The sequence below is a fragment of the Monodon monoceros genome, unplaced genomic scaffold (genome assembly GCF_005190385.1).
Source record: "Monodon monoceros isolate NGI ecotype Baffin Bay Population unplaced genomic scaffold, NGI_Narwhal_1 Super_Scaffold_13, whole genome shotgun sequence".
NCBI classification, from domain to species: domain Eukaryota; kingdom Metazoa; phylum Chordata; class Mammalia; order Artiodactyla; family Monodontidae; genus Monodon; species Monodon monoceros.
Genome location: NW_021703769.1, coordinates 65,643,642 through 65,662,391, shown reverse-complemented (window position 1 = coordinate 65,662,391; position 18,750 = coordinate 65,643,642). Strand labels below are relative to the sequence as shown.

General features: G+C 46.6%; 1 protein-coding gene across 1 annotated transcript in view; it reads right to left on the bottom strand.

The window, feature by feature from the left end:
- Positions 1 to 4,945: 4,945 nt before the first annotated feature.
- Positions 4,946 to 18,750, bottom strand: part of HS3ST2 (heparan sulfate-glucosamine 3-sulfotransferase 2) — a 94,405-nt gene continuing 80,600 nt past the window's right edge. The window contains exon 2 of the mRNA XM_029221491.1: positions 4,946 to 6,327. Within this exon, the coding sequence (XP_029077324.1) occupies positions 5,709 to 6,327 (619 nt within the window). The 3' untranslated portion in view covers positions 4,946 to 5,708. The remainder of the gene's footprint in view (positions 6,328 to 18,750) is intronic.

Below are 18,750 nucleotides of genomic sequence, written 5' to 3'. Positions count from 1 at the left end.
GAAAGCCCAGCAGCCGACACAGAAAAAGCATTCAACAAAGGTTATCTGTTGTGACCTCCATACTCTCCTTTTGCAAACACTCAGTAAATGTTGACTAGTTTTGAGTGTTAATAAGTGTGTATGAGGATATAGGAAAGAGACAGACACACACATACAAGAAGACACAAACCCACACATAAGCATGCACCCTCAGACACGTGTGCACAGACCAGAGGGACTGAATGTGGAGTGTGGGGAGTCACTACGCATCACGACACCAGTAGGGATGGAGGAGCACCTCAAAGACAGGGCAGGAAGCTGGGAGAACAGAAAGCATCCTGGATGTCTCAGTGCTACTTTCAGGTGCATTCAGGGCCAGGGAATCTCAGTGAATGCGAGGGATGGCCATCAGGACTGCACGCGTGATGGTGCAGTCTGTGCCTTACACAAAGATGTCAGCTGGGAGTGGCAGGAGGCGTGGAGGCTGATGTCCAACCTGCACTCTGTTTGCTATAGTGTGTCCCCCAAAGGCTGTGTGCATACCAAAGGGTCACCCTTTCTATTTATCCGCCAAGAGGGAGTGCCTTTTCCTAACTCTCACAATGGTGCTGTATAGGCTAATAATGGCAGTAAAGACCCCAAGAGACCTAAGAGATCCCAGGCAGAAGGTAGAGCTTATGGACAGCATCCTGTCTTGGGATTAAGCTGTGGGGTTATGCGTTCAGGGTACAGAGCCCCAGTAGTTCATTCATTTACTCAAATAATAATTAAGTACCTACTGTATGCTGGGCACTGTGCTGAGGACGATGGACATGGTCTCTTCTTTCCTGGAGCTTACAGACCCAGGGGGGAGAAAGGTATCAACCAGTTAACTCACATATAATGCCAGATAGCAGTACGTGCCATAATGGAAGGAAAACAGAATCACAAGACTGAGAATGACAGGGGGAAGGGAGGACAACTCTAGGTAGATATTTGAGCTGAGAACTGGACGATGAGACGGAGCCAGCCATGCTCTCTCGAGGATCAGCTCTTTAGGAAGAATAAACTGCTTTTGGAGTTCAGGGTAAGATCAGAGTAGTAGGTAGGGCAAACGGTCAGAACCAAAGAAAACCTAGAAGAAGACTGGACCCAGGGTCTAGGCCAGCAGGAGCAGAACACTGGGACAATTTTGGCCTGGGGGCAATAAGGACACCAGGGAATTTACCACCCAAACTGGGGCCCTGCTGAGTGTGGAAGGGGCAGTGTCAATAATTTCTCCAGGACATCAGATATACACTGGATCTGTCCTGGGAAAACCAGGGTGAATGATCACGCTACCCTGGGCGTAATGGGTATTGAGTTTATTGGGCCAAAATCTTTGCAGCTCATCAGTTTAGACTCAGCCACTTGCTCCTGGGTTGTGAGAGTAACTTAATTCCTAGGCACATTGGAAGAGATAGGATGGAGGAAACTGCTACAAGCTTGGTTCTATTAGAGCTGCGGTGGATCTAAGCTGACAGGAGTGGTAGATTCCACTGCCAGGACCCAAATAAGTGAAAATAAAGGGAATACAAGTGAGCACCTACTATGTGTCAGGCGCGTACTTTCTCACCTAAGACTCACAACAAACTCCTTATCATAGGTACAATTTCTGTCCCAGTTTACTAAGGATAAAACTAGCTCTAAGAAGTTGACAATTTGACCAAGATCATATAGGTAGGAAAGAGCAGAGGTAGGATTCAAACTCAGACCTACTAGGATCCCAATGATATATTGTCTTTAGACAGAGGCAGGGAAAGCAAGGCTGACACAGGTGTAGGCACATTCGGATAGGCTCAGACAAACACACTTACAGAGCGACACTCAGACGCAAGAGATCCAGACGCAGCTGGAAGCTTTGATGCGTGGATAGGGTTCTGTGCCCCGTACAGCTAGACGTCCCCCAACATCTGCTCTCCCCTGCTTCTATGGAATACCCCAGTTTTAGCCGAGCCCTGTGCCACCAAAATGACAGATTATATTTCCCTACTCCCCTCGCATCTAAGAGTTCTACCCAAGGTGATGAGAGCGAAAATAGTACCACTATCCTCGCACAAGCTTAGGGGGCACTGTTCACAATACGAGGAATACGTGAGTAGAAAGGATGCTGCAGCCCTGGCTGGCAGTTTGCTCCCAGGAGACGATATTTGAAAGGAAAGCGGCCAGACCATATATGACAACAGAGCTCTGACCCATACCCCTGGAGCAACTGGCCTGGAATGGTCAGGACCTGCTCGATGACTGCCAGCTGTCCTACTTTTATGTCCCTGCTTCTAACTGAGGACCCACCAGAGAAAGTCAAGTATGCCCATAAAACAATCACAAAGGATGCCCGCTTCTGGTTAGCCCACCTCCAGCCTCGCGGAGCCAATAACCACCTTCAGGGCACACCTGAAGGGTCAGGAGGCTCTGCGTGTTCTCTTTCGGGCGATCTCCACTGATTTCTACACTCCCTGCTGGTGAGTATGGAATGAGCCATCGTGAATTGTGAGCTCCAGGATGGAAGGAACCTGATTCTCCGGTAGTTTGGAATCACCGTGCACCCTGGACTGTTAGTGAGAGAGGAAAACGATTCACACACACACACACTCAGGCCCGGAGGAGGCTTTTTTGTCTCAGATTGAATAGTCAGACCTCATCTATTTAAACCATACTAATTTGCAACTTGTGCAAGTTTGCCCTTGGGCAGCCTGGGAGAAAGGGTACTTTTGCACTGGATTAAAAATCAGAGGTTGCTGAGCAGACTCATGTATACACCTGATTTCACTCGTTTAAACTAGGATTTTTAAGGTACTTTAGCATCTTTCATTTGCATACAATGATTGATATGCTAATTACAATAGACTCTGACCTATTTATTAATACTTAGAGGCTACTTAGTCTGGGAGGTCTGTGAATACTAATAATGCAAAGGAGTAAAGCTGCATTTGTGCACACAAAATTCAGAATTTTCATTAATTCTAACCGGATTCTCCCTCATCAGGATAAACAACCAAATTTCACTGACTCTTTCTTGGGTATTTCCTTTGTGTCCCAATGTAATTCTATCACCCTCTGGATACAACCTTGGCCACCGTGTGGCCCAGGATCACAGGACACCAAATACTTTTGGATGGGGAATTTATAAGGGCAATTCATTAATGTCCACATACAACTCATCCTTCTTCTGATCACCAGAGATTCAGGGCTCAGCTTCTGGGTGGTAGCAGCTCCCACTGGCCTCTGTGTCCCTTCTCCATGCCCATGGGGGATGCACAGAGGGGGCAGGCTCCCAGAACTGGATTCTTGGTACCATGTTCTCAGTCATTTGATCTCCTAAGATGCTTGGGGTGGAAAGATGGGCTAAGACCCAGAGCTAATATCTTACGTTTGTAAGTCTTGTAAGTCAGACTCTTATTTTCAGGAAGCTTCCATGATGCCTGACAGAGCAGACAAAGGCAAAGTGGCCCCTGGAGGTTCAGCAATCCTTCCCAGCTACTTGTGTGTCCTATGGAGCTACCTGGGAAGTGTCCCAGAAGTGCAGTTCCATGGGGCATTCCTGTCCATGCCACCAGACCTCCAACATCCATCCACACACTCACACATTCATCCATCAAACACTTGCTGTGTGCCTACTACATGCCAGCAAGATACAATCTTGACTCTTAGGGAGTTCACGGTCTATGGTCAAGACAGGCATTTACACAAATGATACTCTAGTGTGATAAAAGCTGGAACTGAGATGCATACAAACTACCAAGTACAGAAGAGTGAGCAGATAACTCAGCTTGTTTGCGGGAGGTTTCACAAACATCAAGCCAGCGACAGCTGATTGAAGTCTTACGGGAGCAGGGGTTTCCATTAGCTGGAGACACATGGGGGAAAGCATTCCAAGCAAGGCATGGAGACAGAAAAGGATAAAGAAAAGACACGTAGTTCTGTAAGGCTGGGTGAGGGAGGAGAAGTGGATAATCCCCAAACTGACAGTGGGGTTGTTTTGGGCACCATGCTGGAGGATTCGGACTTTATTCTGAGGCCACGGTACACACTCAAAGCAGGGCTGTGAACGCAAATGCCTACAGGGTCAGGCAGATGACGAGGGGGGCCAGGTGGGAACTGAAAAACCGAGGAGTGCAGGTCCCATCCAAAGGTGACAGCCATTGTCGCCGTGCTGGAGCACAGACTCAGTGTGGCCAAGTCTCTATGTCATACTGACTGATGTAAGTCAGACAGAGAAAGACAGATATCATATGATATCGCTTATATGTGGAATCTAAAAAGCTAGCACAAATGAACGTTTTTACAAAACAGGAATAGAGTCACAGATGTAGAAAACAAACTTATGGTGAGCAGGGGGGAGGGGAGGAGGGATAAATTGGGAGATTGGGATTGACATATACACACTACTATATCTAAAATAGATAACTAATAAGGACCTACTGTATAGCCCAGGGAACTCTACTCAATACTCTGTAATGACCTATACGGGAAAAGAATGTAAAACAGAGTGGCTGTATGTATACGTATAACTGATTCACTTTACCGTACAGCAGAAACTCACACAACAATGTAAATCAACTATACTCTAATAAAAATTTTAAAAATAGAAGCTGGAAATCCATATTTTTATACAAACACTCCCAAGCTTTAAATGTTGGAAATTATTTCAAAACATCCTGCTGGCCAAGCAGAAACATGTCTGATGTCCCATCAGCCTCTGGTTTGGCTTCACTTCAGATGTAAAGCTTAAACAGAGAGCTGACACCGTCAGACCATGTTTCAGAAAGAGGATGTCCCCACTGACCTCCCCAGGCTTTGCCAGCAAGAACCTCTTCTTCTCCCTCCTCCACCCCCTTCCTTCTTCCCTCGCTGCCCTCCCAGACCATCCCCAGTGCAGCCCCATCTTGCTTGGAGGAGCTGGATGAATGCGCCGTGCCCCAGGCCTGACAGAGAAAGCCCAGCCACGAGGACACGAGAGAGCCGTATTTATTTCACATGGACAAGCGTGATTCTGTCGCATGCTGAACATGAAAGCTCACGTGAGGAAAGTACCCGTAACAGCAGAATTATGTGCCTTTGCCCACAGGGAGCAGGGAGAGTCACAGAGCGGTTTTCAAAGACAGTTCAAGCAGAGTTGAGACCACAGGCTTTGAAATCACTGGTTTATTTCATCAGCAAAGGGTCTGTCTCCTAGGAGTGGCCAGCGGGACACTTCCAGCTCTGTAATCTCGCCACGAGCTGCTAAGGTCAGGAGGACGAGGCTGGTCCCCCATCCATCACCCAGGGTGGCTCGGAGACTTAAGCTGAGAGGGGAGGTACATGCCGCTCGAAATTAACAAACCCACTGTGGGGTGGACGGTGACAGGGACAGACTGCTGTGTTCATAGCAACAGACCATCATCCCTTATAATATGTATCATAATTGGAAGACGCACTCCCACTCTTCCTAAAGCAATTTCCCAAGGCCTCTTAAGGGCTGAAGGGAAATCATTCAGAATTGACCGGACATGCCAGAGGCAGATCAGCTTTGCGTGGACAGACTGGGAGGGCTAGTGTCAGGGACCCCCCCGTGGTCTCTTGGCCTTAGCTGGGCTCCCGGGTTCCAGGATGATGAAATCCGAGATGGGAACAGGGGTTGGAGCCTGGGTTCCCGGGGGGAAGAGGGTCAAGGGCTCTCAGGGCAAACCTCGCGGAAGAGACAAGTGGAAGAGCCCTGGCATCTCGATGGCTCACTCCCACCTGAAGTCCTGCCCAACAGTTTCATAAAATTTAATATTATAAGGTCTATAAAATTCCCGGAGCTGGTCTATCACTTCCGGATCGATCTGTACATGAGTTCTGCCTTTCGATTTGCCCAGGCATCGAGGCAGGAGGCTCGATTCTGTTTTTTTCAAGCAAGGGAATCCTTTGGTCTTGTTGAAGTAGAAGTGCTTGTCCGTGATGAGCCTCTTAATGCCCAGGAAGTCCTGGACCCGCCCCATCTCGCCGGCTGGGTCAGTGATGAGCCGCTCGCCGCTGACGAAGTGGATCTGGGCCAGCGGGAAGTAGCGCAGCCAGCTCTCCAGGTGCAGCGCGTACATGCCTATGCGGATGGCGTTCCAGGACACATCCACCAGGCCCAGCGTGCGGTTGCGGAAGGAGAGGCCCTCGAAGGTAGGGATGTCCGGCTTCTTGGAGAGCGTCTGCGTGTAATCGGAGATGGCGCGGGTCACGGGGTTCCGCACGACCACTATCAGCTTGGTGTCTCGGGACATGTTGAATATCCGGCGAGGGGCCTCTTGAGTGACGAAATAGCTGGGGGTCTTCTCCAGCGTGATCTGGCTCTCGAGGGTCCGGGGCATCAGGCTCCTGCGGGGCAGAAACGCACATGATCAGCCAGGGCTCTGTTGGGGGCTTGGAGATCACTTCCCTCCGCCCAGCTCCCTAGTGAAGCACCCGCCCCCTCACCAACGGGACATTTGAGGCTCACCTGCTCTCATCTGATGAAGAACCCACTTTAACTCTTGTTGACTTTGTTTTTTAGATCTTTAACAGTTTGCTTTAGGACAAGAACCAACCTAAATGTCCATCAGCGTGAAATAAATAAATTGATGGAATAGCCAATTAATAGAGTTAGGTAGATCTGTGTGTACTCTTATGGAATGATTTCCAAGATTTAGTGCTTAAATGAAAAAAAGCAAGATACAACTTGTTTATCTCAGGAAAGATACCAAGAAACCAATCAAAGTAATTGCTTCTGGGGAGGGGACTTGAATGGGAGCAGAGCCAGGAGGTCAGGGATAAATGAGAATTAGTTTTTATTGTGTAATCTTTTACGCTGCTTGAAATTTTTATTGTGTTTATTACATATTAAAAAAATACAAAGGAAGCCACCGAATATTGTTCTGGCAAAAGATACTTCTCTAAATATATTAAGAAAATCTTTTGGGGGGAGGAAAGGCATGCTTTGTAGGAATAACATGTGTTTTAGAAATGAGTTCTGATGTCTTTCCCTCCTTGGTATAAGACTGAAGAAGCACAGAACCGCAGGCTGGTTGGGACCTCAGTCGGAAGCCCTAATGCAACCTCTTGCTCCCTTACTTTTTAATTTCCTGGCTCTGCTTAAGGTTTAAGGGAGGATGGTGGGACACGCTGATGTCTCCTTCTCAGGTGTGTCTCTTTCAGGCCCTTGTGAAGGAGAACACCTCTGGCTCCCAGTCGCTACAGTTTTCTCAAATAAAATAAAAATTTTGTTTTTATTTTTGGCTGCGTTGGGTCTTCGTTGCTGGGCGCGGGCTTTGTCTAGTTGCAGTGTGCGCGCTTCTGATTGCGGTGGCTTCTCTTGTGGCGGAGCACGGGCTCCAGTAGTTGTGGCTCGCAGGCTCTAGAGCACAGGCTTAGAGCACAGGCTAAGTAGTTGTGGTGCGCGGGCTTAGTTGCTCTGCGACATGTGGGATCTTCCCGAACCAGGGATCAAACCCGTGTCCCCTGCATTGGCAGGTGGACTCTTAACCACTGCGCCACCAGGGAAGTCTGCTACTTCTTTCTGAAGGTTGTGTTTTACCCTTAACCAGTTTTTCTTAATCCTGGCTGTTCATTAGATCACCCAAGAAAGTTAAAAAAAAAACCCACAAATGTCTGAGCCCCATCCTAGACCAACTGATTAAAAATATTTGGGGGTGGGTTCCTTTCTGAAGCTCCTCAGATGATTCCAATGTGAAGGTAGGGGTGAGAACCACCAACACAGCATCCTTCCCCCACTCTTAACACTACGCTTCCCAACACCCACAGAATGCATCTTCACAGTCCTCTGGAATAGAGGCACCTGGTACCTGGTCTTCTTCATCCCAGTCCCTATCGTCATCTCTTTTCAGTAACCTGGTCTTACAGTTCTTTGACCAAATATCTCCTTTTTCTCTTCCTTTTAGCAACTCTTTCTCATGGCCATACCATAGGTCTTGTCCTCGGAATTGCCCTAATTCTGAAAAGGTTCACACTGAAATTCCACTCTAGGACTATGTTGTGGGTTGAATGGTGATCCTCCAAAAGATACCTCCACCCAGAATCTATGAATGTGACCTTATTTGGAAAAAGAGTCTTTGCAGATGGAAGTAAGTTAAGGATCTCAAGATGAGGTCATCCTGGATTAGGGTTCCTTGTAAGGAATATGCTTAGAAAAGAAGAGAAGGAGAGAAGAGATACACAGAGAAGGAGGCAATGTGATGATGAAGACAGAGCACGTAGTGATACGTCTACAAGCCAAGAAATGACAAGCACAGTTGGCAGCCACCAGAAGCCAGGAGAGAAGCACGGAGCAGATTCTTCCTCAGAGCCTCCAGGAGGAACCAACCCTGCTGACAATTTGGTTTCAGAATTCTGGCCTCTAAAACTGTGAAAGAATAAATCTCCATTGTTTTAAGACATCCATTTTGTGGTCATTTGTTATGGCGGCCACAGGATACAAACACAGACTACAACCTTCTTTCTTTCTACCTTTACCACGGTTTCAGATTCATTGTATTGATACCCGATCTTCAGATTCATCTGTGATATTCTTGATTTCACTTTCTTCTAAACCTTCTCTGGACCCAGTGAAAATCATTTCAATAGCATCATCTTCACATCTAACCCTAACCCTAACCCTAACCCTAACCCTAACCCTAACCACAGTCGCCATCATGATCAACATTAATTTCTTTGTAATACTTGCTCTTCCAATCTCTAATAATGCATCTTGCCAACTTTTCATCCTTTCTAACTCTGTCTTTGTGTTGTCAAACAGCAGTAGAGAAAATTGCTGATCCTGACAGAGGATTGCTTCTCCTTTATATATTTATTAATTCTAGCTTAAATTGAGCCCTCAACACTGCTCAATAATCTTTTATGTTTGTCTTTACAGTGCCCCCATCATTCCTCATAGTAAGTGTTCCAAATTCTCACCATAAACTGTCAACCATACTCAACCACCCTAACACACAACTAGCCTCCCACTACTCTAGAAAAGGATAAGCTGCCACCCCTCCACTCCTTCAGTCTTCCTCTCCCTCACCTTGAAAGTGACTATTATCCATCCTGAACCCCTCCCACCAATCTCAGAAGACAAGGTAGGCGAGGGCTCACCTGCGCACCTGTGCTGTCAGATCCCTTCCCCTACTGCCTTCCCTGCGAATCTACCCATTATCCCCTTGAATCTTCAAATTCTCTTTGCAGCTGATAAGCTGATACGACGGGTAATTTGCTTCCAGGCTCAGAGTCTATAATGCACCCTCATGGGTTGAAACTTTGAAAGTATTTATTAATACTGAGAAGGCCATTTTTTAAGTTGGATATCATTCTTGGCAAATAATCACAGGTGTACTTGAATAGAATTCTTTGGCCGGATTTTCTTAGACATCTGCCTGTAATATCTTACGACCTTGGCATACATTGTAATGAGGTTTTGGCCTTCATGACAACAGTAGATGAAATTACATATATGTGACAGTGCATTTAAACTTAAGGACTTTCCAAACTTCATGGGGGTTATTGATATCAGCACACAAAAAGTTGACCTGATAAGCCATTAAACAGATTTCTTCACAATATCCTTTTTTAAAAAAGATTTATTTATTATTTATTTATTTAATTTATTTTTGGCCGCGTCAGGTCTTAGTTGCAGCATGTGGGATCTTCACTGAGGCATGCGGGATCTTTTGTTGCGGTGCGCAGGCTTCTCTCTAGTTGTGGCACGCGGGCTTCTCTCTAGTTGTGGTGCACAGGGCGCGTGGGCTCTGTAGTTGTGGCACACAGGCTTAGTTGCCCCATGGCATGTGGGATCTTAGTTCCCTGACCAGGGGTCGAACCCAAGTGCCCTGAATTGTAAGGCAGATTCTTTACCACTGGACCATCAAGGAAGTCCCTCTTTGCAACATCCTTTGATACGCTAAAGAACATCCAAGAGAGGAATTGAAGGTGCAGCATTTCCAAAGCTTATGTGACCAAGGAGCTGTGAACTTTTGCCAGGAGCACCAATTGACACACATTTCTGTTACCAGTTTGGGAAATTCTGACCAATTCCAGGGATCTTCAGAGTGTCACATCATTTCCCCAGCTGTGCACTGAAGTGAAGTTCCACCCTTCTAATTCCTAATTGGCATATCAGCTACAAAACCAAATTACAGATACTAAGGAAGATATAAACACCAGACTATAAATAACATGACACCAAGGTCATCACGTCAGCAGTCAAACGTGTACTCCAAATTTTCTCTATCCCACCAAAGGACACCCCTATATATTTATCTCATTCGGTCACTGGAATAGAGCACAGGAGGCCTGTGGGATGATAATGTACAAGGAGACCATATGGACACACACCTCCCTGCTCTGTGGTGGGAAGGGGCCATTAGGCTTTTCCTTAAGGCTCATTTTTCCTCCTCATGTCATTGTTCAAATTTTGCTGATTTGTTTCCAGCTGCTAACAAACAGCTGAACTTTTCTCTCACCCTGTAACCCTTTTAAGCTTCAGCGTCCTTTCTTTTCTGTGTAGCTCTGCAAAAATTACTGAAAGAATGGTCTAACACTCATCATTTGGACTTACCTCCCATCTGTTATTTTAACCTGCTAAGCAACAATTTCCACCACATCTGGTAGCAGCTCCCAGATTTTTTTAAGGAACCACCCCTCCTGCTTTAGATAAAATCTTAGCGGGCCAAGGGGAGGGTGCATGACTGAAGTTAGGCTAATTAGTCCCAATTGTGTCATAAAGACAAAAATGTATCATAAAGACTGAAAGTGGACTGAATCTTCCAACCAGACACAGGAGCATGGAAGAGCCTCCCTATCGGTTTCTTTTACCAAATCCCTTCAGCTCTCTGGGTTCTTGCCCTTTCTGAGACCTGCTTTTCCCACTCTCCTCTGTATTCTGTCAGTTACTGCACATCCTTCTAATTTGTTTGTTTGTTTTTGGACTACTTTAAGTTAGAGTCCGTTTCTGTTGTTTGCAACCCAAGAACTCCAACGTGTCGTACACAACTTGGCTTCCTCTCTGTGGAAGCTACACTCACCCCTACTTGATTATAAACTCCATGAGGGAGGGCAGGTGCATCTTATTTGCATCTATATCTGCAAAGTCTACCACAGCCATGGCACAAGTAAAGTCTCCATCAATATTTCTGAGGTTACATGAAGCCAACAACCTAATCCAGTTATGCAATGAAGCCCTCATCCCTTTTCACATTCTCAACTCTCTCCAAACCACCGGAAACCTTCCCAGGAGTCTATCTCCCATTTCTCTTATTCTACATGATCTTCCTGGATGACCTCATTCCTTCCCCAGCCATTAGCACTCCCCAGGAGCTGTCGACTCCTCACAAGCCAGTAACTGCAGCTCCAGCTTTCCCACACTATGGACTGGAACGTCCAACTGTCTGTGGAGTGGACACCTCATCTCAACAACTGATCTCCCCATTTTCCTTCCAAGCTTACTTCTCTCTTTTGCCTGTTTGTGTAGGTGATATCACTGTGAATCCACTCACAAGGCAGAAAAACGTCAGAGTCATTTTTGACCCCTTCCCACATCTAATGTCTGTCGTTCTTGTAAGTTCTCAAGTTCCCCCTCCCCCTCCCCCAGCACTCAAACACCACAGATTTTTCTCTGACCTCCATGCTTCTACTCTCGTCTCCCTTTCAATTTATTCTGCAGTCTGTGTCCACCAGGGAACTCCTTCTCAAGCAAATCCAATCTTGTCAACCATCAGTTATTCTTTTGAAGAAAGCCCACATTCCTTGACCTGGTACTCAAGGCTGCTGCCTACCTTTCCAGAATTTATCTCTTGCCACCTCCTGGCAATCTGATGCTTATACTACGCTGGACACAAAATCCACTCCCCAAACACATCCTGCTCTTTCATATGTTTTGCACTTGCTGAGTTTTTTTTTTTTTTTTTTTAAGACTCTTGATCATCTCTCTTGTCTCTTTCACCCTGGTAAATGTCTACTCATCTTTCCAAGTCCAAAGGAAAAGTCATATCCTCTGTGAACCCTTTCTTGTAATTTCTTGGCACTTCCTGCATCCAACTACTAAGACCTCACCCCATTGTGTAGAACTTACTAGGTGTCCATCCATTTATTTCCACAGATCAGCATCTTGGGTGTGTTTCTTGTTCGTTTTTGCCTTCCTAGCACAATACCCGGCATGACATAGGTGCTCAATAAATTGATCAAAGATCCAGTGTCAAAGGTAGGTGGCTATTCAGAGGTTACCTCGAGTCCTCAGAAGTTACCAGTGTTTACCTTATGAAGTTTGGCCTTTTCTTGGCATTCTGGCCTTGGGCAGAGGAAGGTTCCAGCAGATCGTCCTGGGGCGAGGGGCTCGCTGTGCCATTTTAAAAATTTCATCATGACCACACGTGCTCAGGCTCACAGGCTGAGGGGAATCCAAGCTCTGCTGCAATCAAAACCTCCCAATAGGGCTTCCCTGGTGGTGCAGCGGCTGAGAGTCCGCCTGCCAATGCAGCGGACACGGGTTCGTGCCCCGGTCCGCGAAGATCCCACATCCTGCGGAGAGGCTAGGCCCGTGAGCCATGGCCGCTGAGCCTGTGCGTCCGGAGCCTGTGCTCCGCAACGGGAGAGGCCACAACAGTGAGAGGCCCACGTACCGTAAAAAAAAAAAAACCCAAAATACCTCCCAATATATGAAGGTAAAAATGAGATAGAAAGGAACACATCTTGTGCCATTTCTGTTTTGCCATCTGCACTCTGTCCTTTGCCCCAGGCTCCCTCTAATGTTGAAAGAGGACAGGGCTGTGGTCACCTGTAGTGTGGCTGGGAGAGGAGGAGTTGGGGAAGTCAAGCTGGACTCTGGGACCACCTGGAGGGCTTTGGAAATATGTAAATAACCCCACACCAGACTAATTAAATAAGAATCTCTGGGTGGGCGCGGAGGCCTTGGTACCTGCAACTTTAAAGCTCCTCAGATGATCCCAGTGGGCCCCCCAGGGCTAAGAACCATGGCTGAGGACTGCATGTTCCTTTAGCCGCATAGCCTTCAATATGGTAGCTCAGGAGTATCACCTGGGGGTGCGCCTTAAAGAGTCCCAGTACATTCAGCTTCAGTGGGTTTGGGGTACAGCCCAGGAGCCTACATTTTTAACAAGCCCCCTGCCCCAGGACTCATGATCAAAGAAGCTTGGGAAGCACAGCCTTAATAAAAGTCACCCTCATAAGTAACACGATGGCGCTCATTACTACCTAAGATGTTATATATTTATTTGATGGATGTCTCTGCCCGCCCCTGCCCCGAGCCATAGACTGGAAGTTCCAGAAGAAGAGTGTTGGTGTGTGTCTTGTTCATGGCTGTGCTCTCAGCACCTAGGAGATGGCTGGCACTCGGTAGGGGCGTAGTCAATATTTGCTGAAGAGAAAAAATAGAAAGGCAAGTTTTGGTTCCCAAGTCTGGGAACAACGAGGAAGAAGCATATTTGTGTGTGCCGGTGGAGATGTGTGCACAAAAGTCCGTACTTTATCTTCTCCCTAATGGAAAAATCACAGACTTCTGCGGCCCTTACCGAAAAAAGACACACACACACACACAAAATCCAAACACTCACTTGTCAGCTTGAGGCTCTCTGGAAATGGCATTTTCTGACCCACCCAGTGGGACAGAGACAGCTTCTGTGGCTCCACTGTCCACAGAGGGACGTGCTGTGCAGGGCCTCTGAGCAGGGCCGGTACACCCCTGATTATCACTGATAGGGTTCTCTGGAAGATTTCATTTCCTGCTAAATCTGTACACTCTGTGTATGTGTTCTAAAAGGCCTGGCTGCCTGGGGGACTTCAGTGATTTATTAGCTCCTAGCTGGGCAACCAGGCTCCTTGAAAAAAAATAATTGCAGTCTCCAGAGGGATAATTAGGAGGGAAAGAGGAGGGGAAAGGCTTTCTTGCAAGAAACTCGTTCTTAAAACTAAACCTAGAGGGGTGGGATAGGGAGGGTGGGAGGGAGACGCAAGAGGGAGGAGATATGGGGATATATGTATACTTATAGCTGATTCACTTTGTTGTACAGCAGAAACTAACACAGCATTGTAAAGCAATTACACTCCAATAAAGATGTTAAAACAAAACTAAACTAAACTAAACTAAACCTGCTAAACCTGCTCACCCACTACATGCTGGCTGAGCGCAGGCACAGCCTGTGTAGCATAGCTCACAGGCACTGTGAGCGTAGAAATGAGGCCCCTCTAGCATCGTGGCAACTCCTCCTTCCAAGTCCACAGCCCCAAATCCTTACATTGATGTGACACAGGAGGAAACCGCTGAGTCCCAGCCTGAACCCCATCAATAATTCTTCACTGCTCACAGGATAAAGGCCTAAACAGGATTTATGTGGCTCATCTTGATCCAGCCCACAGCCACCCTGGGCTCTGGCCAGACTGGACTATTCAGGGTTCTCCCCCGAAACTGCATTTTTCATGCTAAGGGACCTCTGACATGTTTTGCTCTCTGGGGGAAGGCTCTGTAGCCTATCAGGCAGAATTTCTTCATCTCTCAGTTCTTAGCTCGTCATCACCTCCACCAGGGAGCCTTCCCTGATTGTGCCCTTATTATTTCCCCCTTCCCAGGAGTTAGGCAATTTGTTACCCTTGTGATTCCATGGTAGTCACTACAGACACATCCCATTTTTTACACATTATCTGCATCTGTCATCACCCTAGAGTGTTAGGTCACGGAAGGCAGGGATCACCACTGTCAGATCTCTATCAACAGGGCCTGTCCTGTGCTTGGTACGCATTCATGTATTCATTGGACAAGGATTTATCGAGCACCTGCTGTATGCCAGGATACAAAGACAGGCATGGTGTAGTCTCTGTCCTCAAGGAGTTAACAGTCTTGTAAACCCCAGGGGTAAGGGGGCTCCCTTTTCTCAGTGTGAGGGGCTGCACTGAGCTTGGCTTCCCAGTAGGGCTGGTGGCTTCCTCCTCTGCCAGGAGGGGCCATGCCTGAACCCAGTCTCTGACAGTCATCAAGGCCCCCAGGGGCTGGACAGCTGGCTTTCCCAGATAACTTCTGTACACAGCTGGCACCTCAGCCCAGCCTACCTGGTGTCCTAGTAGTTTGATTGTCCCCCCAGCTGACAAGGCAGTTCTCACCCCCGCCCTATAAGAAGGGAAGTTGATGTAGGTGTCGGGGCAGAGTCCCTTCCCTGGAGCATAAACCCACAGCTGGTCCAGGCTCTGGTATGTCCCTCAGGGTGATGGTGAGAAGACAGAGTAACCCCTTGCCTGCCTCTTCTAGTGCAAGTTTCCCCAGTGACGCTTATTCTTTTTTTTTTTTTTTAAGATTTATTATTCATTTATTTATTTATTTTTGGCTGTGTCGGGTCTTGGTTGCGGCATGCGGGATCTTCATTGAGGCATGCGGGATCTTTTGTTGTGGCACGTGGGCTCTTCGTTGCATTGCTTGAGTTTCTCTCTAGTTGTGGCGTGCAGGCTCTGTAGTTTGTGGCACGCAGACTCTCTAGTTGAAGGGCGCGAGTTCAGTAGCTGTGGTGCGTGGGCTTAGTTGCCCTGCAGCATATGGGATCGTAGTTCCCTGACCAGGGGTCGAACCCGTGTCCCCTGTATTGTAAGGCAGATTCTTTATCACTGGACCACCAGGGAAGTCCCCCCAGTGACACCTATTCTTTCACCCATACTTTGTGCATTATGGAATTTGTCTTGAGTCCTGCCATGTGACCGATGGAGACAAGAAAGGGATCATTCTGGGCTTCCCTGATGGCGCAGTGGTTGAGAGTCCGCCTGCCGATGCAGGGGACACGGGTTCGTGCCCCGGTCCGGGAGGATCCCACATGCCGCAGAGCGGTTGGGCCCGTGAGCCATGGCCACTGAGCCTGCGCGTCCGGAGCCTGTGCTCCGCAACGGGAGAGGCCACAACAGTGAGAGGCCCGCGTACCACAAAAAAAAAAAAAAAAAAGAAATGGATCCTCCTTGCCTGATATATCCTAGAGATGTTCGGAGGGCAGTGGGCTACTTTAGCAGCTGGTTGTGAGTATAGGATTTGGAATCAAAGAGACCTGAGTTAGAGTTCTGCCACTTGCTAATCAGAAGAAATGGGAACACGGCTTACTTCACTTCGCATAATGTCCTGTGGGTTCATCCATATTGTCACAAATGGCAGGCGTTCCTTCCTTTTTTATGGCTGAGTGAAATAAGCCAAGCACAGAAAGACAGATATCAATACTACATGCTTTCACTTATAGGTGGAATCTGTATGTCGAACTCATAGAATCAGAGAGTAGAATGGTGGTTGCCAGGGGCTGGGGTGTGGGGTGGGGAAATGGGGAGACGTTGGAAAAAGGGTACAAACTTTCAATTATAAGATGAATAAGTTCTGGGGATCTAATGCATAGCCTGGTGACTACAGTTAACAATACTGTGTTGTATACTTGAAATCTGTTACAAGGGTGGGTCTAAAGTGTTCTCACCACACACATACAAAAATGGTAACTATGTGAGGTGATAGATACGTTAATTAACCTGACTGTGAAAATCATTTCACAATGTAAACGTTTATTAAATCATTATGGTGCATACACACAGCATACATCAGCCATACACATAGTCTGCTACAGACTGAATGTTTGTGTTCCCCCCATCCCCACCCCAAATTTGTACGCTGATGCCCTAACTCCCAGTGTGATGGTATTTGGAGGTGGGGCCTGTGGGAGTAATTAGGACTTGAGCGTGGAGGCCTTAGTGCCCTTATAAGAAGAGACATGGGAGAGATGATCTCTCCCTCTCTGCCACGTGAGGACACAGTAAGAAGGCATCCGTCCATAAACCAGGAAGTGAGTCCTCACTGGGAACCAAATCGGCTGGCACCTTGATCTTGGACTTCCAACCTCCAGGCTGTGAGAAATAGCTTTCTGTCATTTAAGGTCCGTGGTCTATGGCATTTTTGTTATAGCAGCTGGAGCTGATAGAGCCGGGGTCATTGATGCCTTCGATGTGACCGAGGGCCAGATGCGGTTCTCAGCTCTGTGTATGAGCCACCGCCCTCAGCCTTCACATTAACTTCCTGAGGCCGGCACTCTCACTATTCCTGTTTATGGGCTGAGGAATCTGGGACACAGGGAACTAAAGTCAGTCACCAAAGCGATGCAGCAAGTTGCAAAATCTGGATTCAAGCAAGTGTGACTCTAACACTAGAAGAAAACATGAGAATATAAAATTAATCTTGGCACAAGGACAGCCTTTCTAAGCATGAGACAAAACTCATGGAGGAAAAGACTGAAAAGTTAGATACATAAAAAATGGAAGTCTTTGGGATGGAAAAATACCGTAAATAAAATAAAGGGAAAATGACTCACTGGAAAAATATTTGCAGATATAAGATAGGGAAACAAAGGATGATCTCATATATTTTTAATATCTATATACGCGTTTATATGTTTTATATATTTTTTCAAAGTTCTTGCAAATTAATAAGAAAAAGAGCCAGCTGGTAGAATAAAGGAACACAGGCTGTAAAAAGTTAACAGCAAAAGAGCTACCTATGGGAAATAAATACATGAAGAGACACTCCATCTCTCTTAAAATTAAAGAAATGCAAATTAAAACTAAGATGAGATCATATTGTTCACCTATAAGACTGGAAAATATACTTTAAAAAATTATAACCGTTATTGCTGGCAAGAGCGTGTAGAACTAAGTACTTGCCAACATTGGAGGGAGTGTAAATCAATGCATCTTTAGGAGGACAATTAGATATTATCTACCCAAATGTAAAATACACATAACCTTTAACCCAGCAATTCCACTTCTGGAAATTTAGTTGTGCAAGTGTGTAAAGACCTGTGTGCAAGAATGTTTGTTGCAGTATTTGTGGCAGAGATGGGGAGGTATCCACCAAAGATCCCTGCTCCTCACTCCATAGTGTAGCTCTGTCTCTAGAGGGCGGTGGCCCAGCCAGGGACTACATTTCCCAGCACCCCCTGCGTCCAGGTGGGGCCCTGTGACTGGTTCTATGTGTGTTACCTCCAGACCCAGGTGCTTACAAAGTAGTTGTGTCCTTTTCATTTTCTTTTCCATCTACTAGCTAAATGCAGAGAACTCTGAGGCCCTAGAAGGTCCAAAATGTAGAAGGGGCATGAAGACCCCTTATAACTGGGAAAACAACCCCCTTGGACTACCATGAGTAAGACATACACTTTTCTCTTGGCGTTTGTTACAGCAGCTGGCATTGACCTAATGACTGAAACACTGTTTGTAGCAGAAAGAGACCAGAACAACCTACATGTCTATTGGTAAGAAGCTGGTTAAATAAAGACAGACAATAGCTTATTTTGTGGCTGGTAAAAAAATAAGCTGGTTCTATAGATATTGACACAAAAAGGAGTCCAAGATGTATTCTTAAGTGAAAAAAAAAGCAAGATGCAGAACAGCGAGTTCAATATGCACCTATTTACATACAAAATATACGCACAGATGCCAGTATGGATATGCATATACCATCTCTAGAAAGGTACACAGTAAATTGTTAGCAGTGATCACCTTGGGGGACCTGGATGGCCCGTGGTATAGGATGGGCTTTTTTCCCACCTTTATCTTTCTGCACTCATTGGATTTCTTTTCCTTTGCCATGAGCATGCATTGTTTGTAGTTAAAAAAAACTAGCTAATAAAAAGCTATGTTAAAAAATCTCCATTGATATTGTTTAGGGAGAAGATAGCCTGCATGGAAACAGTTTTGAGGAGTGAGGGGGAGGAAATGTGTCTGGAGGAGCTGGGGTGTGGGTGAGAAGCAAAGATAAGG